Source organism: Ailuropoda melanoleuca, chromosome 8 (assembly GCF_002007445.2).
Source record: "Ailuropoda melanoleuca isolate Jingjing chromosome 8, ASM200744v2, whole genome shotgun sequence".
Classification (NCBI taxonomy): Eukaryota; Metazoa; Chordata; class Mammalia; order Carnivora; family Ursidae; genus Ailuropoda; species Ailuropoda melanoleuca.
Window position 1 is genome coordinate 105,506,099 of NC_048225.1, and position 22,125 is coordinate 105,528,223.

The following is a 22,125-nucleotide window of genomic DNA, read 5'->3' on the forward strand; positions in this document are numbered from 1 at the left end:
TCCCGTCTCAAACTCTGGTGAGCGGCCCTGGGAAGCAGGGGTTCTCATTCAGCCCGTTCCCTGGTGCTGAAATCCAGGTCACTTTTTCCTGCTCTGGTCTGGGGAAATCCAGGGCACCAGACTCCATCACCATGGCATCAGCCTTCAGGCTGTGAGCCCCTCATCATCCTTCTCATAGCCTGGCTGTCCCCTGGTGTAAACAGTGGTGTTGGATGGCCCCCCCCCACCGTGATGTGGGTGGCAGGCAGGGGCAGGGTGTTCAGAGCTCTGGCCTTGCCTCAGGGAGTGAGAGGCAGGTCCTCTGTTGGCAGGAACACGTGGAGAGGCAGTAGGCATGGCTAATCTCCACATTCACACACGGCAGGGAAAGTGTGTCTTCATGAGGACAGCTGGAAGCTGGTGGATCTGGGGTGTCTGGAGACCATTTCCGCTTGCACTCACTTCACTGTGCGCCCCAAACGCCAGCCTATCTTTCTTATCCCTCATTTTGGTGGGCTGTCATTTTCTGGATGCAGGGCCACATCTTGGTCATCATTGTGTCCTCGGTACATGGTAGGTGCGTGATGCATGTGTGATAAAGGAGGAGTGGGCTTGGGGTTCCTTCTAAAAAGAGAGCCCTAGGAGGCAGCAGGGGGTCCCCAGAGGGCACAGGCCAAGCTCCTCAGGGCCCACGCGGTATGTGAAAGCTGATCTCCGGACTGTTCTAAAAGGAAGCTTGCTAAGATTCTGGGTGCGGAATCAATGGATTTTTCCAGTAACTCTGAAAAGAAAAATCTCGCTGAGTGAGCAGAAAATGCAAGGACAACTTTCCAAACATAGAGCGGCTCCCTCCATCCCATCTGTGATTGCTCAGCTGTTCGCCCTGGAGGGTGAGGGCAGGCAGGACTGGGTCACTAAGCAACCGGGCCCTGGCACCTGCTGGCAGGAGTTGGCCTGGTCCTTCCTCCAGGGGGGTCTGGCAGCGGGGGGCGGGGGGAGAGGAGGTTCATAACGAGGGGCCTATGTGAGGAGGCAGGAGAGCCTCCTGGGACAGGTTTCTTCTGGCTGCCTTTCCACCACGGAGAGGGGAGGGTCGAGGGGGAGGAACCAACACACTTCTTGTTTGTCTTCATTTCCCAGTTTAATTCTGAGCAAGTGAAGACCCGGTTTGGTGGTCCCAGCAGTCTGAGCATCTTCTGTTGGCCCGGGTGGTGTGGCATGGGGGCGTGCTGCTCAGGGGACTCAGGCCCTTGAGCAAGTCCGTTACTGGGCCCGGGAACCCACGCCATGAGCCTTCACTATGTGTACCTCAGGAAGCAGGCTCACTGCTCCAGGCCTCACTTTCTCCTTCTGGGATAATAAAGGCCATTTTGAGAAATGCAAATGGGTGATGAATTTTGATGTGGAGAGGTGGGGTTCACGATTGGGGTACGTGGAAGCATAAAGCTGTGTTCACGAAACAGAGAAAGGGCCGGAGCTAGGGGTCTGCTGGAAATGGTTAGAATGAATAATGACGGCAGTGAATTATTGGGCCTTGACGTATGGCAGGCATTGTTCTAAGAGCTTTACAGGTGCAGACTCATTTGTGCTTTCCATCTAACGGTGGGGAAACTGAGACTTGGAAGGGGGTCAGGCAGTAGGAAGGGGCAGATCCAGGATTTGGGCCCAAGTCTGATGCCAGAACTCCTAGCCCCAAAGCTATACTGCTTCTCCGAAAGCTCTTTCCAGAATTTTCCTAGCTGAAGCCCCTGCCATGAGGCCCAAAGGTAGCCCACCGATGCAACCCCATGTCGGCAGCATCCATCTGGGCGTCTCTGGGGATGGCACACTTTGCCAGGCCATTGAGGAGCGGGAGGAAACCAAATGTCCCCGCCCTGGAGCTTTTGTGACACAGCGAGAGGACACACACGAGAAGACTCAGAGTTACATAATGACTGACCAAGACACATTTCAGTGTCACCAGTTGGTCCCCAGGCAGTGGGGTGGGGTGGGGTTCGCCGGGCAGGCAGCACTGTGACAAGAGGACATGTGTGGGCTAGTGAAGAGGCCCCAGCACCGGGCATCACCCGGCTTGTGGAGCCGAGGGTACAGGTGGGGTCTGCAGGCAGAGGGAGCCAAGAGGGACTGCTCTCCTTCCCGCGGGGCAGCGCAGGCCGGTGTCCTGGCTGCTGGCACAAGTCCCAGCAAGGGTGGGCAGCATGGCTGTGCTGGGCCCCAGGTACTGGCTCCCCCGTGCCACTCTCCATGGCTGAATCATCTGAATCGCCCGTTGCTGAGTGCCCTGCGCTGCAGGGAGCTCCTGCCGAGCTGAAGCCGGCTCGTGGCGGGAGAGGAGGCTGTCGCAGCCAGGGCACCCACGACCCCGGCAGCCCAGGAGAGGCCCTATAATTAGAGCACACACACGAGCTGCGTTTTGAAAGCCTCCCCGCCAATGGCCTCGTGATGCTGCTGGCTTTGACTCTGTGCTCTTGGAGCACATGGATTGTCAGCCTTTCTCAGAGTGTTCTCGTGCAGGGAGGTCCAGTGCGTGAGAGGGAGGATGCAGTCTGGGGGTGGGGATGGATGGCCCTGAAGGCAAGCCTGTTCCCAGCTCCCAGCTTGATGACTTTGAGAGTAGGCCATGGCTCTGGGGCCCACAGAAGAAAGAAGACACAGAAAGAAAGAAGTGTTTCCCCAGATCTTTCTTTTGCGGACGCATCCATTTCCCTAGCGGTATATGAAGTTGGAAAGCCAGTCATAGCTCCTTGACTGTGGCCAGCCATGACGCGCTGGAGGGAGAGCATCTGAGGCAGGTTGGGGAGTCCCCATGCCTGGAGTCACCTCACAACTCCGGTTGCTCCAGAATGGGGGTGCCTGGGCCAGTCCATCTCAAGGCCCCTTCTAGATCTCTGAGCCCAGGCTTCTGTGTGCCTGAGCCCCTCTCTGGAAAGTCCCCTGGGGAGCTCTAAGACCCTCACCTCGCCATAGAGCTAGTGTCCTAGCCTCGAGCCTTTCTTAGAGTGTGCAGGAGAGTGGCCAGGGCCCAGGAAAGGCGCCCGCCCCTTCAGGATGAGGGGGTCACCTTGCTTGCAAGTGGGATTGACTGCTCACTTGCTTGGAAGACAGAAAGTAAGGCACACTCCCAACTTCATGGGAACCAGATGAAACTAACGGTCTATGAGGCATCCAGGTGCCCTTGCCCTTGGAATCCTCTTTTTTTTTTTTTAATTGTGATGAAACATACATCACATAAACTTTACCGTTGTAACCATTTTGAAGTGTAGAGTGCCGTGGTTTAAATACATTGACAGTGTTGTGCAGCCAGTCGCACCCCTATCTCCAGCATGTTTCCATCTTCCCCGCCTGAAGCTCTGTCCCCGTTAGCCAGCAGCTCCCCATCGCCCTCTCCCCACAGCCAGCCCAACCTACTTCCTGCCCCTGGGAATTTGACGCCTCGAGGAACCTCCTACAATTAGAATCATACAGTATCTGTCCTTTTGTGCCTGGCTTATTTCGGTTAGTGTGATCATCCATGTAACATGTGCCACAATTTCCTTCTTTTTTATGGGTGAATAATATTCCATCACCTGTCTACACCACACTTTGTTTATCTATCCATCCATCGGTTATTGGGAAGAATGCTGCTGTCAGCAGGAGTGTGCAAATGCCTGTTTGAGTCTTCATTCTTACTTCTTGTAGACATCAACCCAGATGTAGCCTCGCTGGATAATCTGGTGATTCTTTCTATTTAGTCTTTCGAGGTCTTGCCAGTCCGTGGACAGGTGGCTTCACCATTTCACATTCCCACCAGCAATGCCCAGGGTTCCAGTTTTCTCCACGATCTTGCTAACGCCTGCTATTTTTTGTTTTTGGTGCTGGCCATCCTAATAAAGTATGAGGGGTATCTCACTGTGGTTTTGATTTGCATTTCCCTAATGATGAGTGATGTTGAGCCTCTTTCTGTGTGCTTATTGGCCATGTGTTTATCTTTGGAGAAATGTCTATTCCAGTCTTTTGTCCATTTTTAAAACTGGGTCTTTTTGCTGTTGTTGTTGTTGGGTTGCTGGTGTTCTTTATATATTCTGGATAGTGGTCCTTTGTCAGACATATGATTTACAGTGGAATCCTCTTCAAATTGGTTCTGAAAGAGCAGCATCCAGCCTTCAGAGAGACTGGAGCCTGGGACGGGGTCTTGGGACCCACTCCGTCACCCTGCCCGCCGTCATCCCTGACTCACTCCACAGTGCTCTGTTCTAGGTGCTCTGGGGACACAGAGATGGGAAAGGTATAATCCCTGGTTTTGGAGTCAAAGTAAGGGGTTAGGGAGACGGAAAGGGGCCTGACCCAGGTGAGGCTGGGTGAGGGGACAGGGACTTGGTTGGAAATCCAGTGAGGAGAACTGGCCTGGAGAAAGACCTTGGCATGCCCTAGAAATCTCCAGAGCACAAGAAAATGCCCCAATGGGAAAGCCCTGTGGCTGTTGCAATAGAATGGGTGGGTGTCACCCTGTTCTGCCTGGATTCACACTTGACACCTCTGAGCTGAGCGGGGGCTTCCAGGAGGCCCAGGGCAGGGGAGAGCAGAGAAGGAAGCGGTTTGCATCATCTGCTCTCAGAAACAGGACAGGAGTCTGCTCTGATGTCCAGTTTCTCAGAAGTCGATCGGTGTCATGGACCAGGAACACTGTAAGAGCCTTGTACAATTCTAGAGCCTCTTAATCTCCCTATATTTGTTTTGGGGTCTTGTGTGCTTGTGTACAAGTGTTTGCACGTACATATGTCTTAACTACTTCTTTGTGTTTTATTCAACTCATTAGGTAAATGTTTAATGAGCCCCTCATGTCTGCCAGGCGCTGTTCTGGGAGCTGCGTCAGTGATCAGGGCAGTCCCTCTCCTTGGGGAGCTGATCATGTGTGTGACGTGTGCTGATCGGCTGAGAAAGCCAGGCCCACGGTGTCCAGGCCACAGCCAGGCTGTGGGGAAAGGGGGCCCAGGGGGAGTGACAGGAAGCCCCCAGGGCAGAGTGCATGTGCAGCTTTACAGGGGGGCTGAAGAGCAAGCAGTGTTGCTGGGGCCCCCAGTCACAGGGGAAAGAGAGGGAGGGAGTCATCTAGGCCTGCAAGGGCGTCCCTGGGACTAGGGTGACCAAATACGCTGGTTAGCCCAGGACCGTCCTGATTCTAGCACTGAAAGTCCTGCATCCTAAGAAAACTGTCAGTCCCTGGTCACCCTACATGGGACTCAGGAGTTGAAAACACTGCTGACTTGCCCACGAGGCACAGTGGCGTGTGGTGTCAGAGGGGCCCACAATTCCTTAGGGGCCCACAAAAATGTTTTAATTTCTTTTAAAGTCAGGAGGGAAAAAATGAACTTCTTGGTTGAAGAATGTGCTTTCTTACATGATATTAATATATTTTTCTTTATATCAATGCTATCATAAAATAACATTTCCCGTCTTTTATTTTTTTAATCGAGGAAGAGGGGCCTGGGGCCCGGAAGACAAAAGTGCTTAGGGCGCATAGAGTCATAACGTGGTTCTGGCTGTAGGGCCAGAGATCTTGGCGAGATCTTGGCAGAGATCATCTTGTCAGAGCTCAAGGAGAGGCAGGAGGACTCCCATGTTGAGTCAGCCCCACCAACCAGCCCTTCCTCTGCGCCGCCAGAGAGCTGACTACTGATGTGGATGGTGGCATGGTGATGGTGCACTAGCTGCTGCTTATTGAGTGCCTGCTGCATACGTGCACTAGCTACTGCTTATTGAGCGCCTGCTGTGTACGTGCAGTGTGCTAAGCATTTCCAGATGTACGATCTCTTTTCATCTCTGCGACAAATGTGTAAAGAAGGCCTTGCTGCCTGAGCTTCACAGACAAATCTGAGTCCCAGACCAACTTGCCCACATGCACAGACTCAGGGCACGAAGCTGTATAGGGCAGTGATGTCCAGGGGTGAGAAGCAGGGATGCTGGGTAATGACATAACATCCTCACTGAATCATTTCAGGGACTAAATGAGATTGTGACTTGTGAGGCCCTGGCCTGTTGGCAATTTTTATCTTGACCATGAGGCTATGTAGGGCTGGAACCTGGGTCCCCACAGTTCCAAGGCCACGGAGCTCTCCCGGCCTTCTGCAGGTGGCTGGTGTTCTCTGCTCCTGACTCACCCCCGCTGACCTGCCCCTGACTGTAGACTGAGATGGTGGCCTGCGAGAGGGAGAGACACTGTGCACAGGCTCCAGGCCATGCTGGCCACCTGGGGAACCCGCCGGCGCGGCCTTCATCACATCCCTACACACAGAGCTGACTTGGCTGCCCAGACCGTGCCGAGGCTCTGTCCGGACTGTGCCGTGCTGCCTGGTGCTTCTCCACAGGGCACACATCTCTGCCTTCCCTCTGCAGGTGACCTGTGCACTCCCAGGGACGGGACCACGGCCCTCCTGTTTCGTGTCCCAAGGTGACTTTCACAGCCCTCACCCCGTGGGCAACTCAATCAGTTACTGTTGACTGCCTGTCTACATTGACCATCTGCTCTAGGTTTTTGTCTTCAGTCTCTTTCCAGTTTCTCAAATCCCACCCCCTTTTTATTCTCTGCTCCTGTGCCTCCCACCCCCCTTCCCCCCAGAGCAGCGCGAATCCCGCACGGTTATGCCCGTACGGATGACTCCGTGCTGAAGCCCCTTCCTTCCTTCCTCTGCTGGGAATAACCTACTGGAAAACACACTTTAGGAGTTTCCAACCTTTTATTTCTGGAACGTTGGACAGCGTCAGAGAGGGATCTGGGGGAATCAACCCCTTCCCTGTCCAGGGTGTGGCTGGGGCAACCACTGCAGAACACAGGCCCTTCGGGACCTGGGAGGGAGCTCTGTGGTGAGGCCCCATGGGGCTTCCTCTTTCCCATCGGTTGAGGCCATCACAAAGGGACCAGTGAGTCTTGAACATGGTCTGGGTGTTGAGCAGGGCGTTCCGAACGCAGCCCAGACAGAGGGGTGCCTGTCCCTTTCCTTCAGAGGTTCCTATTGAGGACAGGCACAAGAGGAACAGCAGGTGTTTGGGGCCGCGCTGCTCCAGGGGAGGGGGTATCACGGTAGGTGTCTGCAGACGGCCCTTCTCCTGCAGTGGAGCCTCAGGCTCTCCCTACTGACACAGACCTCGGGGGTGCTTTCCACTCAGGGGGCAAAAGAATGGCGGCTGACAGATTTGCTAAGAGCTGAGAAAGAGGAAATGTGGCAAAGCCTCCTGGAGCCTGGCTTCCGGGGTAGTTTTTGTTTTGTTTTCTTGAGTGGTGTGAGTTAGGAGGGTGTAGACCTCCTTGAGCCTTGAGGACCAGTAGAGAAAGCAAGCGGCCAGCACTGAGACGAGTCACACCGTAGACGTTAGAAACGTCCTGATACTGTCTCAGGCCGGCTCTTACCCCTGCAATTCGGACAAGCCCAGCCAGCCTCCGAGGGACCCCACCCCCACCCCACCCCCAATTCTCTGAAACAGAAGAGGAAGCAGTGATGAAAGAAACCACCCTCTCCTCGAGGTAAACTCGAAGAGCTGCAAAGGCGTCTCACTTCATGATTTCACCGAGGAGGAAACTGAGGCCCTCAGAGGGGAAGTGACTTGCCGGAGGTCACAGGTCATGATGGTCCTAGCTTCGTTCTGACCAGGAAACTGCGAAGAGCCAAGCAAGGCTGGCGGCCAGCCAAAGCCGGCAGCCTGTGCAGCCGGTGCCTTAGCCTCAGCCCCTTGGGGTGCGTGTCAGTGGGAGGTGCTCCTGGGCCTGACTGCCCTCCATGGTGGGGCTCGGGGCGGGCGCCACCCAGGCTACCCCGCCCTATCCCGGCCACCTCCTTGGAGGTCACCGAGAGCTCCACAGGGCCTCGCAGGGGCTACCAAAGAAGCACAGTCATCAGCCATCATGTCTGTCTCCCCCCCGGGGAACATGTCATTGGGAAGCCGGGACTGACACACGTGAAACAATAATTAAACAATAAAAGGCAGCGTGCAGTTAGGTCCAAACGCAGCCACACAGGCCGCGAGGGCACCTCCGCCGTCCTTGCAGAAGCAGCTGTGCTGTCCCGCGGTTGCAGAGGCCCCCGGCGTAAGTGGCAGCTTGGCCGCGACAGGAATCTGAGGTGTTGGGAGCCCCAGGGCTGGGGTTTGGGAGTCCGTGTCCCCGGGCTTGTTGCCTCCTCACGGGAGCCGGGAGGAGAGCAAGCCCAGCTCCCACGAAGCCATGAAGCCTTTACCTACTTGGCCAACGTGCCCGTGACGTGAGCAAAGTGCAACAGGCCGGTCGGCTGGGGGTGGGGGAGGGAAAGCAGGGAATACGTGGCTCTCCGCAGGGGGCCAGTCAGGGGGAAGGCAGCGCCCAGCGCACACCCGTCCAGACCTTTCTCCCTCTGGGAGTTAAACCCGCAGGGACCTCCTGTATTAGGAGAGCAGAGAACCAGAGGATTGCCCAGGGCCAGGGAAATGTCATTCGTGATGCCGAGAACACGGCCGTAGGGGACATGGGGGCTCCGTATTCTGAGCAGGAGAAACCGCCGAGGGTGTTGGGCAGAGGTGGGCAAAGTCCGGCTCACGCGCCAGGTGCGTCAACAAAGTTACTGAAGCGCGGCCACGCTCAGCCCGCGGCCGCACTGTGCTGCAGCGGCCGAGTTGCATAGGGCAGCACGGGGCCTCACATACGTACTCCCTGGCCCTTGACGGAAAACGTTTGCCTGCCACTCGTGTCGGCAGAGGAATGACACACTCTAGGGCATGGGGCCGGTCCTGATGCAGGCAGTGCTCAAGGAAAGTGAGACGTGGCGTTCGCTTGTAGGCGTAAGACTTTGCAGGCCGGGAGGGTAGTAACTGTAGGTGCCTTTGGGTGGGTTTGATAATTTCCACAATGGTTTTGCACCCGTGATCTCATCGGGTCTTACCTTTGCATGAATCCTATTAGGCAATGAAGGATTTGTATTTTAAATTGATAGAGGAAACGGAGGACAGAAACAGAGGCTTCAAGAAGTTATTGGAGTTCCTCAGGATCGCTTAGTTAGTAGTGGGGACCAGAACCCAAACACATGCTCATGGTCATCCCGCAAGCATTTCCTGAACCTCTGTTTGCTCCAAGCTGCAGCTAGGCTCTGGGACGGGTAAGACAGGCACAGAACTCAGTCTATACTGAAATCCAAGGCTCACTGCACTACAATTCCTAGGAAGAAGTAAGCTCTCCCCCCACCCCTCCACCCGCCGCCTTATAGGCAATGGGGAGCCTTTGAAGGTTCTTGAGCAGATATCTGTTGTCTGCTTCACGCTTGGTGCCACCGGGCATGAGAAGAAATAGAAGTATGGTGTAAGTCATTAAGAAAATTCACTCTAGTTGGGAGGACGACTCAAGACAGATAGTCTACGTGGAGGTTAATATAAGTAAATGCATATTTAAGTGCCAGACAGTATAGTGCTGGTTTTAAATGTGGGTTAGTTTTAACCTTGCTGAAGCTCAGTTTCCCCATCTGTGAAATGGGCCTTCGTGTGGATTTGTGGTGAGGATGACATGAGCTGCTACAGACATCATCACCATCATGCAGGGCAGGAGTGGCCAGAGAGGCCTGGCCAGAGTGAAGGACCTCAGGTGGGCAGACGGGAGCAATACGATGAAAGCATCATGAAGGAAAAGAAGAGGCTGAGAAGTTTAAGAAGAGGGAGAGTGAACATTTTTAGCAGAAGTGAGGTTTGTGTGATTCACGTCGAAAGAAAATGGGCACGAAGGTATCTGATGTATCAGACAGAGTGTGTCTGATTCTCTTCAGCCTACTCCTCACCCTGGGGCCCCCTTCATTGCTGGGGCTTTCGCGGGCTGCCCTGTGTCCACCCGGGGGTACTAGAAACCACAGGACTCATTCAGAGTCTCTTCTTCCCCAGCGACCAAAATTAAGACGTGTCATTGGTTAGAACACAGAATTTACCAATGTTTGGGTTTCTTCTTAAAGTAAAATTCAACTTGGGGTGAATCTGCTCTGAGGTAGGCCCCAGAGCACAGGGGATGGTCCTCTTAATTTTGTCATTAAGGATGTATAGTTTTTAAATTAATTAATTAATTAAGAGAGAGAGACTGAGAGAGCGTACACGCACATATGAGTGTGGAGGGGGAAGAGGCAGGGGGAGAGAGAGAATCTCTGTGCTGAGCACAGAGCTGGACACAGGGGCTCAACTTGGGGCTCGATTCCACGACCCTGAGATCAAGACCTGAGCCGACATCAATAATTGGATGCTTAAACAACTCAGCCACCCAGGCACCTCAAGTATTTTTTTAATGGAAAAGTTTGGGGCTCACTGTCAGGCGAGCATCTGCTCGGGCTCCTAGCACTCAGGCTCTTCACGCAGCTGTACCCTAACACCCTTGAGCGCTGAGAGGCAGCAGAGCCCTTTCCATGGCTCAGGATATGGGAGCACAAAACCTGTTTTTCACCAGTGCCCTGGATGTGCCAGCCGCACTGGGAACAGCTCCGCCATCTGCCACCAACGCCAGGGGCTTAATCAGAGCAGGTGCACTCCGTGCCAGATGCACCGAGACGCACGAGCGCCCAGCGAGACAGCTCCACGGCCAGTGCCGGCATCTGCGAAATCCTGACGGAGGGAGCTCCCCAGTTCTGTCTGCATCTTGGGCCACCCCCGGGAGACCAAACTCTATCTGCCTGGTTTCTAGTTTTGTACCCATGGGCAGAAACAAATCTTTCACTTTGAGGACACGAAAATCTGACAGGTGGCTAAGAATTGAGGTCTTTGCCTTACCCTCTGAAGATTACTGTATTATCGATCTTGTTCACACAGCAGAGACTTGCCTTGTAGGTAAACCTTTGAGGCAGTGAATATCTATGGGTGCCAGAGCGTTGATTGTGCTGCTGAATGGGGACCCTTGGCATCTGAAACTGCTTGCACAAGGGGTCTATACCAGTTCTCCTCAAACATTGCTGCCCATTAGAATTACCGGGAGATTTAAAAAATCCCTATGCCTAGGCTGTACCCCACACCATAAATCAGAATTTCCAAGATGGAGCCCAAGCAGTGTTTCTAGAGATCCCCTGCATGATTCCGTGCGTAGCCGAGTTTAAGAACCACCGGCCTAGATTCTGTACCATCCCTGGGAGGGGAAAAGATTAGTGGGCTCTCGTGACTGTGGCTGGCTGGCTGATTGGCTGGCCTACTTTGGCAGGTGACTCATTCAATCCATGGGTCAGATCTTGTTGGCCAGATGTGGTGGGGGCAGTGGCCATACCAGCCCTGGGGGCTGACATTCCAGGCTGGGGACTCCACGTGTTGGCCACGCAGGGCTCCTGGCTCTCCCAGATGGGGTGGCGAAACCAGGGTGGCCTTCTTCTGCGTCAGTCCTGGAAGGGGTGGCCTCAGATGCTTGCGTCACTTCCCCAGGTTTGTGGTGGGCAAGGCAGGGGAATAGATGGGTTATCTGCTGAAGGGAAGGGGAACAGGAAGAAGAAGAAACCTTTAGTTACAGCAGCTGTGACTCTTGTTATGTACAAACCCAGGCCTGGAATAACTGACTTTTGAAAGCTGTGACCCAGCTGCCTTCTTATACGGAAATGGCTGTTGCTCACTTGGAAACTATGAGAGGAGAACTTCCAGGAGCTTCTAGAGTCTCCTTTCCATCATTTAACTCTTTTTTTGTAGAATCTGAGAAAGCTGTCAGCTCCTGAGGAGAGGACAGCCTGTGTGCTTCAGAGATGGATAGAACGGAGCCCAGGATAGGAACCAGATAACTGGTCTTTCTGACTGGCAGCTCCCAGGGTGGAGCCGTGGCCAAGCCCACTGGGTCCCATAGGGACAGTCCAGTTGTGTTGGGGGGTGTTGGGTGGGTTTCCGGGAAGGTGTGTGTCTCCAGCAGCTAACTGTGGGAATGCACGAGGAATGAGGAGCTCCTTTCGAGGATCCCCGGATTGAGAAATTGCCAGTGAAGGAAGACACTCTCTGAGGTTCCCATCAGTTGTGGCTTAGCTCAGGCAACCAGGAGATGCCCTGGGGTGTGCTTCCCCTTGGCGGCTCTTGGATGGAATCAAGGTCCAGTTCCAGGGCCCGAGTGGCCATGTTGGAAAAGGGTGGCTCCTGGCAGCGGCATCCCACTTGGGAGATTAGAAGGCCCTCCTTGACACCTTTGCAGGTGACATGGTGCCCCAGGGTCCTGAGTCCTCTGGGGCCTGGCCCACTGATTGGATACACCTTGGACAAATGTTTCACAGGTCCCATAATTAATGGGCCTTAGTCTGGCAGCTGCACACCCCAGCCTTCATGGAATGGCCTGGAATTTCGGTGATCATTACGGCAACAGCAGAAGCGCCGTCCTAGTGTGGCCATGTCGTGAACTGAGAGTTGGATGGACTGTGTTCCAAGCCCCACTCACATGCTTACTAGCAGTGGGACCACAAATGTGTTCCTTAACCCCTCTAGGCCTCAGCTTTGTCCTCTGTGAAATGGGAGTGACGTAGGTGGTATGTGACAGGGGGTATGTGAAAGGACAGAGCACAGTGCTGGTACCGTCAGGATCCCTGAGGCAGGGGGGAGCAGACAGGCCAAGGGAAGATGCTGTGATGGTAAAGGGGTGTCGGCTCATCTCCATGCAGAGGGGTGGGGGTGGGCAGCGGGAGGCCACACCAGCTCCCCGTGGCAGCCACAGAGCCTGACATGTTATCAGCTCTGTGGGGTTGGAAGTGGGAAGAGGAAACGCAGGCATCCTGCTGAGCGTGCCCTATATCCGAGGCTGGCTTGCTGGAGGGAGGACCGCCGGGACAGGCTCCGGTGAGGGGGCGTCTTGTGTTCCACTGGGTGCCGTTGCCGTGACAGGGCGGCTGTGAAATCCGCCAGCCAAACCACACCCCTGCAGGAGGGCGCGGGGTTGTGGCTGGGAGGCAGCCGGGAGAACATGGGCGCCCTGCCTTTCTGGGCCTCAGTTTCCTCATTTGCCAAAGGAGAATCCTGACCTGCCCTGAGTCTGCTTGATTTCTAAAATCAGGTGAATTCTGGGTGGGTTTTTATCAACTCATTTGTTTTCCCAAACCGTGGCTCCTGTACTCCGGGCCACACACGGGCGGCCTGAAGACGATATTGGGAAGGTGGGTGGTGGTGAAGCAGAGAGAAATGCAGGGAATTGATGGAAGGACAGAATCGCTTAGACCCCAGAATTCATCCCGCAGTGTGAAGACCGATCACCTCCATCCCCTTCCTTAGCCTTGTTCTTCCCTACCCTTCCCTGGGTGCGGGGGGTGGGCACAGGGGAACCCCTGGGAAGAACACAGTGAACAGCCCGGAATTTCCTTGTAGGTCTGCACCTACTGACTCAGGGCTTTAGGCAAGTTACTGAGTTCCCCTGAGCCCTGGTCATCTCACCTGAAAATGTAGGTAATGTCCATCTCACAGAGTTTTGGTTTGTGAGGATTAAAAGAGACGGTGCATGCCAAGTTCTCTGCCAGAGGAGCTGCTAACTAGATGTTGGTTGTCCCCACGCCCCAGGAGAGGAGGCTGATTCTCTCAATTATTGTAGAAGGACAGCCCCCTGTCCCCTAATGGTTCATCCACTCATTTGACAAATATATATGGCTAACCGCTAATCGTCTACTGTGGCCTAGAAGCCTTACCAATAACATGAATAGTCGATTAGCACAATTTCACACATTCTATGTATTATACACTATGTTCTTACACTAAAGTGAGCTAGAGAAAAGAAAATGTTATTAAGAAAATCATAAAGAGGGGCGCCTGGGTGGCTCAGTCGGTTGAGCGTCAGACTCTTGATTTTGGCTTAGGTCAGGATCTCCTGGTGATGGGATTGAGCCCTGAGTCTGGCTTTATGCTCAGCTGAGAGTCTGATGGAAGATTCTCTCCCCCTGCCCCTCCCCCCACTTGTGGTCCAGCGCTCTCTCTCTCTCTCTCTCTCTCAGATAAACAAACAAATAAATAAAATCAATTTAAAAAAAAGGAAATCATAAGAAAGAGAAAATACATTTATAGCACTGGACTATATTTATCAAAAAAGAGTTCCTGTCTAAGTGGATCCACGCAGTTGAAACCCGTGTTGTTCAAGGAGCAGCTGAACTTATTTATGAGCAAAGTACTGGGGCCCGTGGTGTGGGGCCTGGGCTGGTGCTCATGTGCCCCTGGTCCCTGGGTCTGGGTGAACTGCTGTCGTTCCCATCAGCGTAGGCTGGGTCTCTGTGTACCTTCCTGTCTCCCCCCGCTCTTGTTACTTCCTCGGGGAGACGCTGCCTTGCGTTTCTCTGCCTCCTCCGCCCCCTCTAAGTGCAGTCTTATCCCTAGTACCCTCAGTAAGCCGGTGCTGTTCGCGGATGCACCGCCTTCCTCGCCAGCGCCCGTGTGCTGGGCGCGTTCGCATTAGTCTCGCCGCAAGCCCGAGGGGTAGGCCTTGCTCCCATTTCACAGGTGAGGAGACTTAGATTCAAGTGACTTCCCCGGAGCTGGCCGGCTACCCAGTGGCACCACTGGGATTTGATCTCTGTTCTCAGCCTGCGCCCCTGAGCTTAGTTTTCACCGCGCGGGACCGGCGCTCCCTTATTCTCGGTCAGGAAGGTCTTTGGGAGGGTGCGGTCCTCTCCCTTCTCATCCTGAGAACTACTGCGTACCCAGTCTCACTTCTGCGTCTGTTCCAGAATGTCTGTAAACCCGCCGAGGAGACGCAGCGGCCGCCCACACTGCAGGAGATCAAGCAGAAGATTGACAGTTACAACACCCGGGAGAAGAACTGCCTGGGCATGAAGCTGGTGCGTGCGCCCCTCCCGCTCCCCGCTCCCGGCCCTCGGCCCCCGGCCGGCCCCGGCCCCGGCCCCGCCCCCCGCCCCTTCCACTGGGGTTCCTCCGCTCTCCCTCCGGATTCTGGGGCGGCCCCTCGGAGGCCCCTCCCCCTTCTTCAGTCCTCCGGAGGCCTCGGGGCGTGGAGGCTGTCAGGGACCCCGCGTGCTGCGGGGAAGCAGAATGGGCTTTAGACTAAGATCCTGATAGCTGGCTCTTCCCCTTTTTTGCTTTGGGAAACCTTCTTAACTTCCCTGAGCTTCGGTGTAAAATAGAGATATTCGTGCCCATTTGTCGGAGCTGTTGTGTAAATTAAGTAACGTACAAAGGCCTCCATAACTGGTATTGCTCGGGCCCCAGGAAGGCCTCACAAGGGGAGTTCGCATCTCCTGTCCTCTCCTTCTTGCTTGTGGCACTTTCACCGCCTGCGTCTGGGGAAGCTTCCTGAGACTGCAGAGCTCGGAGAGGGGAGGCACCAACTCTGCCAGGCTCGCAAAGACCACCTGCAGTGGGAAGGGGAGAAGGTAGAGGAACCCTGCCCCCTGCTGGTGGCTGCTAGCACCTGTCTCTCTGGGGCTTCAGCCAGACGGGGCGCTAGAAAATCCAGTCTCCCGTGGTCCTGGACCTAGGTCTTGCAGGCTGCCCGGTTTGGGAGAGAGATGCAGGAGGAGACGCAGTGGGCTGGTTTTTCGAGGACCTCATTACAGAGCCTCCCTGCTCCTCCCTGGTTTGGAGGGACAAACTAGAGAGGCCACACCAGACCCCGCATCCTAGGGGCAGGGACTCGCCGAAGCAGGGGACTGGGGCAGGGAGCCTGGGCCCTGGGAGGGAATGCCAGAGCAGCTCCTCCTGTCCTCTCGGGCTGCTGGATACTGCAAGCCTTCCCCTGGCCCAATGCAGGGCGGGCGGGGGGACATCGTCTCTGCTCTCCAGCACCCCCAGGGCCACAGAGAAAGGAAGGAACTCGGGGAGACAGGTGTGTGTGTGGGGGTGCTGACTGGGATGGCACTGCTATTAGGAAAGGCCTCTGCAAACCACCCCTGCGACCTGACCCGGGGCAGTGGCTCGGAGTGGCAGGTGGGGTCATGAAAGATAGACCTGAGCTGATCCACCTGACACCCCCTACTCCGCAGAGTGAAGATGGCACCTACACGGGTTTCATCAAAGTGCATCTGAAACTGCGGCGGCCGGTGACGGTGCCCGCTGGGATCCGGCCCCAGTCCATCTATGACGCCATCAAGGAAGTGAACCTGGCGGCCACCACGGACAAGCGGACGTCCTTCTACCTGCCGCTTGATGCCATCAAGCAGCTGCACATCAGCAGCACCACCACGGTCAGCGAGGTCATCCAGGGTCTGCTCAAGAAGTTCATGGTCGTGGACAATCCCCAGAAGTTTGCACTTTTTAAGCGGATACACAAGGACGGGCAAGGTGTGCGAGGGCAAGCTCCCCATCAGAAACCGCCTCTCCTGCTAGGCCCCTGCCAGACTTGGCTGGGAGGACTGGGCTTCCCCGGGGCGCCGCCGTCCGGCCGTGTGGAAGGGCCACACTCTGGGCAGAGAGCTGGGCGGGAAGTTCATGCCTGCTCCACGTGCCCCTCACTTTACATGTGACTGCAGGAAATCCACACCCTGGGCTCCCACTTCCCAATCTGTGGGATGGGAGAGAAACCGCCCACTGATCTTTTGGGGGAGGTGATGTGAATGGAAACGTGCTTCAAACTCTGGGCAGACACCGAAGATAAAAGGTCATCATCATTCCCTATTCATGTCAGGTTCATTTCATTAGGTGGAAAGGAGGGTTACTCCCGGTTATGACCGCCCCATGTCTGCATTTCCCGGTCTGTCCCACCCACGCTGGGTCCCTGCCCCTCTTTTTTGAGATGCGCCTCCAGCTCCCTCTCTTGGTTTGCAGTGCTCTTCCAGAAACTCTCAGTTGCTGATTGCCCTCTCTACCTGCGCTTGCTCGCCGGGCCCGACAATGACGTCCTCAGCTTCGTGCTCAAGGAGAACGAAACAGGAGAGGTGGAAGTAGGTCTGGGTCCCTTTGCTCGGTGCGCGAACCCAGCCCTCAGGGCAGCCTGGCCGGGCACATGTGGCCATTGTCCTCTCTGCCAGCAGAGATGGGTGCCAGGCGGCAGCAGCGGAGGCTGCTGGGAAAATGGCCTGGGAAAGTTGAGCCCCGGGGAAGTGCTGGGCTGCGGAGGTTCAGCGTCTAAAGCCAGGATTGTAAGCATCCTGGGGAAGCAAGTCAGGGCCTGTGTCTGGCAAGGCCTGTGGAAAGAAAGGATTTCGTGTGCTTTTCTTCTGAAAACGCAGGGTGGAGGGGGCACTGAGAAGCACCTGTGTCTGGGCCTAGGTCGCTCCTGCTCCAGGCTGGCCCGGGGCCCGGCCAGCTCCATCTCTGGCCTCCACCTGGATATGGAGATTTTTGAGCCATTTGTCTCTTCCTGGTTCTTAAAAAACGGCCTCCTTCCTGGAAGCGAGTTCATCAGAGTCCAGTCTGGTGGCACGGAGTTGGGAGCAATCAGGCTGGTGCGCTCCGTGGCCTAGGATGCTTGGCAGTCACGGAGGAGCGCCCGAGGGCAGTCGCTTGTCACACTGCGGTCAGTGGCGGCCTAGGCTTTGAGGGAGCAGTCTCAGGGGTCACCGTAGAGATCTGGGGAAGCCAGGCAGGTTAGGGCCCTGTCCCTTCTCCCCACTCAATCAGGCAGCTCTGCTTCTGTCTGATTTATACATTAGAGTGCGGGAGATTTTATTTGAAAAAAGGTGCTCTGCTGAAAGTGTTGGGCACCGCTGGCCTGGCGCAGAGCTCGCGGGCCTGCGAGTTTAGAGACCAGGCCCTAATTCCCCTTCTGCTTCCGCAAGCTCTGTACCTATAGTTATGCTGCCACCCCTCTGTGGACTTCAGTCTTCTCAGTTATGCAATATGGGAATTAAACCAGATAAGCCTTAATATTCTTTTGTGGTCAAAAGAGCTCAGGAGTCAAAATCCCTGGCTGCACAGGGTAGGGTGGTGAGGGGTGGGGGGCTCTGCTCCTGGCTCAGCCAGCGAGCTGTCAGACTCGCCTTCTGCCCGGAGAGGCCAGGTCCCACTGGGGCAGGCCTGGGCCAACCCTGTTCTCCAGAGCTTTACAGGTTCTGGGATCTCCTTATTTGCTCTGCCGGCCAAGAGCAGCCAGGAGCCTCACTCCGTGGCAGATGAGCCCAGAGGACAGAAGGGTGCAGAGATGTGCCCAAGGTCATGTGGTGGAGTTGGGCTGAAACCCCATCTCCGGAGGCCAAGCCCAGCTCTCCTCCACCTGCCTCTTGAGGGTCTGCACACTGAGAGCCTGTCGCTCAGCACCCCCAAAGCAGGCAGCCAGACAGGCCAGCAGGGGCCCTGGGCGGCCCTGGCATCACTGTTCAGACCTCAGCCGCCACAGAGAAAATGTAAGATGGTTGATGAGCCAAATAAAACAGCGCTCGTGGACCGGTACTCGGGGTCATGAGATGTTAGGATTTGAAATTGGGTTGCTGGTATGACACGGGAAACCCAAGCTTCCTCCGTGGCAGCGCTCTATTCGATAGCAAACGCTGTGTGAGCTGTCTGTGTGCGGCTGGAGGCAGTGGGGGGTTGGCGGGGGGCCTCAGGTCGTGCGGCTTCTGACCTGTCTCCTATTCCGTCTCTCCCCGTCTCGCTCGCGCCTCACAGTGGGATGCCTTCTCAATCCCGGAGCTCCAGAACTTCCTGACGATCCTGGAAAAGGAGGAGCAGGATAAAATCCAGCAAGTGCAGAAGAAGTATGACAAGTTTAGGCAGAAACTGGAGGAGGCCTTAAGAGAGTCCCAGGGCAAACCTGGCTAACCAGTCCTGCTTCCTTTTCTCCTGGTGCCCGCGGATTTATTTTTATTATTAATTATTATTTTGCAACAGACACTTTCTCTCAGAACACCTGTGGCGGGTGCATCTGTGCCCTCTCTCCCCCGGCCATTCCAGATGTGGCTCGAAACCTCTGAGGGACACGCGTGCTCATGGGCTGGGCCCCACGTGCCGCCGAGCAGCAGCAGGACGGGGGGAGAGAAGAGCTGTGGACGTGGGCAATCCGTGAGCCCTTCGTAAGCCAACCAGCTGCCTCTCTCATCACCAGACTGGAACCGTTCGCACCAGCCGGCAAAGGGAAGAAAGGTTTTAGAGCTCTATGTTCTTTCTCTGGCTTCTATTCTTCTTTGATTTCTCTCTTATTTGCCACCCATAAACCTTTATTTATGAGTCAGAAATTGTAGCATATTCTTTGAGCAGGTCTGGGCTAAGCCCCCGAAAGGAGGATAATGCTTGTAAGAGGACTGTCCCCCAGTGTCCCGTGGTGCCCATTGCTCATGCTCAAGGGAAGGCCCTAAAGCCACTGGCCCCATATGCTCAGGTGGGGAGCACCAAAGCTGAGGCTGGCACAGAGATTTCCAGAGCAGCTGCAGCCGGCCTCGGCCCTCATCGCTCAAGAGTCCGCACACATGGAAACCCAAAGCACGTGGGAGATGCCTTGTCACATCTTTGTCAACAAGTGTTTGTTTTTAAGTTACCACTTCAAAGTTTCATATTGCCATCATCCTCAGGTGTTTCCAACAAAGGGAAACCAGCCATTTACCATTTTTAAGGTCTCTTGCTGAGTACAGAAATCAGGCAGTGAGAGAAAGCCAAAAAGCGTTGCAGGGGAAGGTGTCCAACTTGTCCTCGACTTCCCCCAGCTAGAGAGCAGGGGAGGGCCTGGCTGCCCTGCTTTCCCGCTTGGCCTTCCGCACTGCCTCTCTCCTTCCACTGGGACACTGGGGTCTCCAGGTGCTGCCAGAGAAGCCGCCTTGGTTACAGACGGGGAACCCCCCAACTCAGCCAACTTGGAGTCCTTTGTGTTCCGCAGCCAGGGCCAGCCCATGGCGCTGTGCTCCACGAGCCTGTGGGCTGGCCTCCGCTGACCTCAGTGCCTTTTTGTTTTCAGAGAGACAGGAGCAGGGCGCACTTGCTTGACGCTTTGCTGCTGGCTTACTCCTGCCAGGAAGGGGACTGTGGTGGTGTGGGAGGTGACGCCGGGGGAGCCCTCCCTCCGAGAATGGGGCGAGAGTCGTAAACCTTCTCATCGAAGGTCCCGTGCTTTGACTCCCAATAAGTGATGTCAAAGCACATGGACCGGGAGTGGGGGAGAATCAGATCCCCAGCCTACATCTGTACTGGCTCCTTGTTCAGGTGCAAACTGAAAAATAAACTAGCCAAGCATCTGAAGTAAGTGGCCAGGGCTGCCAAGACACTCCAATGCAGAGGGAGAAGGACTTTTCACGTTCAAAGCAGGGCCGGCTTTCCAGTCCAGTCTCAGAGGTCACTTCTTCGTCGTCCTCTGCCTTCCCAGGTCCTTCTTGGGGTGGGCTGAGCCTCAGCTTCTTTGTGTAGCCTCAGAAGTCCCCTCCCCCACTCTTGCTGTGTCCACACTGCCCCTGATCCCATACAAACTGTGTAGTCTTCAGAGCTACAAAAGCAAGACAAGCTAGCAGCTCAAAAAGATTCTTTAGGCCCCCAGGAACCCTGGTTTTGTGCCATTTCATGCTCAGCCTTATTGCTTCCCTCCCTTAGAAAAATCTCTCTCCCTGCTGTGTATTAAAGGGAGCGGGTACAAAGATCTCTCTCCCGCCGTGTATTAAAAGGAGCGGACACAGAGATCTCTCTCCCGCCGTGTGTTAAAGGGAGTGGGTACAGAGTCCTTTTCCTCCATGCTGCATGTCTTTAACATTAATGGAAGGCACGGCTCCTGCTGCAGCCGCTGTGAATGCTGCTGAGAACCTCCCTCTGATGGGGGTGGCTATTTTATTTTTGAGAAGGAAAAGAAAGTCATGTACATATATACATAAAGGCATATAGCTATATATAAAGAGATAGGGGTGTTTATGAAATAAGAAAATTATGGGAAAATTCTGACTTTATCTAAAGCACAGTTAGACCCAGGACCCACGCCGAGGTCCAAGCCTCGGCGAACAGTCTGTATAAAGTATCCCTTCCCCCTGAGGTGGGTATGACTGCTGGTAGTGCCTTCTATCCTTGTGTTGCCCCGTGTGTACATGTTTGTTTTGAGGATATTTTCTTTCTAAATGTCTTTCTTATATGGGTTTTAAAAAAAAGTAATAAAAGCTTGTTGCAAAAATGACCCAGACTAGAAACATCTTCTTTGCCCTTCACCATCTCCTGGCAATTGGGAGCCGGGGGAGAGGGTGGGAACGGAGAAGAGCATGCACTTCTGGGCAGAGTCAGATTTTCTTCTGCCAGTGAATGATGGAATGAAGGCTGCTGTTCAAAGAATCTTGAGAAATCTGTCCAGGCGCAGGGGCCGGAGGAGAGCAGGAGAGGAGAAGGGATGTGCTAGAAGGAGATCCTGAGTGAGAAAAGAGGAGGGGCTTTCTGGAGCTAAGGATGATTAAGCATCAGGACAGACTACGGAGGTGGACGATGATTCTTCTATTTCTGGAATTATTTAAAAATAAGACAGGATGCATCTCTGAGATTTTAAGGTCATTTCACCTAGAGGAGGAAGGCTAAATGAGGCGAGTAAAACAGTCCTTTCACGTTAGCGTTTTCTAAATTCCATCAGAGGAACGGCTCTGTCTTCACGGAAATAACCACGTAAGGTTATTACAAAGAAATGCTGCCCACCTTCCGGTAGGGAGGTTCATAATGCACTGAACGTGGGCCCTCAGGCTGCAGAGACTGGCCAGAGTGCAGCCAGCTCACTCCCTACCTCCCTGGCAGAGAGAACACTCCATCCAATAGACATTCCTAAAATTACCCGAGAATGGGGCATGTCTGTAACATCTGTTCGCCTAGACCTCCAAGAAGTAGGTCTTTCAGTAACTTCACCAAAACCTGGATATGAACCAGTTTCTGCTTTTCACTGCAACTCATTTGGTAACATCATGGGATTAAGTTCAAAGTTACAAGTTTGACCTTGAAAGAGACTGTTGGGTTTAGCACAGAGAGAAAAGAACAAATCCATTCAACAACCTAACCACCCCCTCCCCCCCACCTTCTTACACGTGCCTATGGTATTCTGGAGGAGGAGAGGGAAGGTGAGTCAGCACAAATGGGTCATCATTACTGGAAAAAGCATTCAAAGCACAGGTCCTGACAGCACGGGCATAGCAGAACTCTGAGTTAAACCACAGTCAGGAGTGGATGTGCATTTTAGACCTACCCTCGCCGTTTACTGGCTTTGTGTCTTTAACAGAGATCAACGAGGCAAGACACAACCTTTCTGAGCCTCCAATCCCACCAAGATTGTGCAAGATAAATCATGTTTGTGAAGCAACCTTACAAAGTACTATATGTTATCTGTGTTCATACAGGGGCCATATTCCATTACTACTATACACACCA

At 54.5% G+C, this 22,125-nt stretch overlaps 1 protein-coding gene across 1 annotated transcript in view; it reads left to right on the top strand.

The window, feature by feature from the left end:
- The window catches only part of RASSF5 (Ras association domain family member 5), a 28,639-nt gene extending 7,737 nt beyond the window's left edge, over nucleotides 1-20,902 (top strand). The window contains exons 2-5 of the mRNA XM_034667165.1: nucleotides 14,598-14,708; nucleotides 15,870-16,167; nucleotides 16,651-16,766; nucleotides 18,430-20,902. Coding sequence (XP_034523056.1) covers nucleotides 14,598-14,708; nucleotides 15,870-16,167; nucleotides 16,651-16,766; nucleotides 18,430-18,582 — 678 coding nt within the window. The 3' untranslated portion in view covers nucleotides 18,583-20,902. The remainder of the gene's footprint in view (nucleotides 1-14,597; nucleotides 14,709-15,869; nucleotides 16,168-16,650; nucleotides 16,767-18,429) is intronic.
- The last annotated feature ends 1,223 nt before the right edge of the window (nucleotides 20,903-22,125 follow it).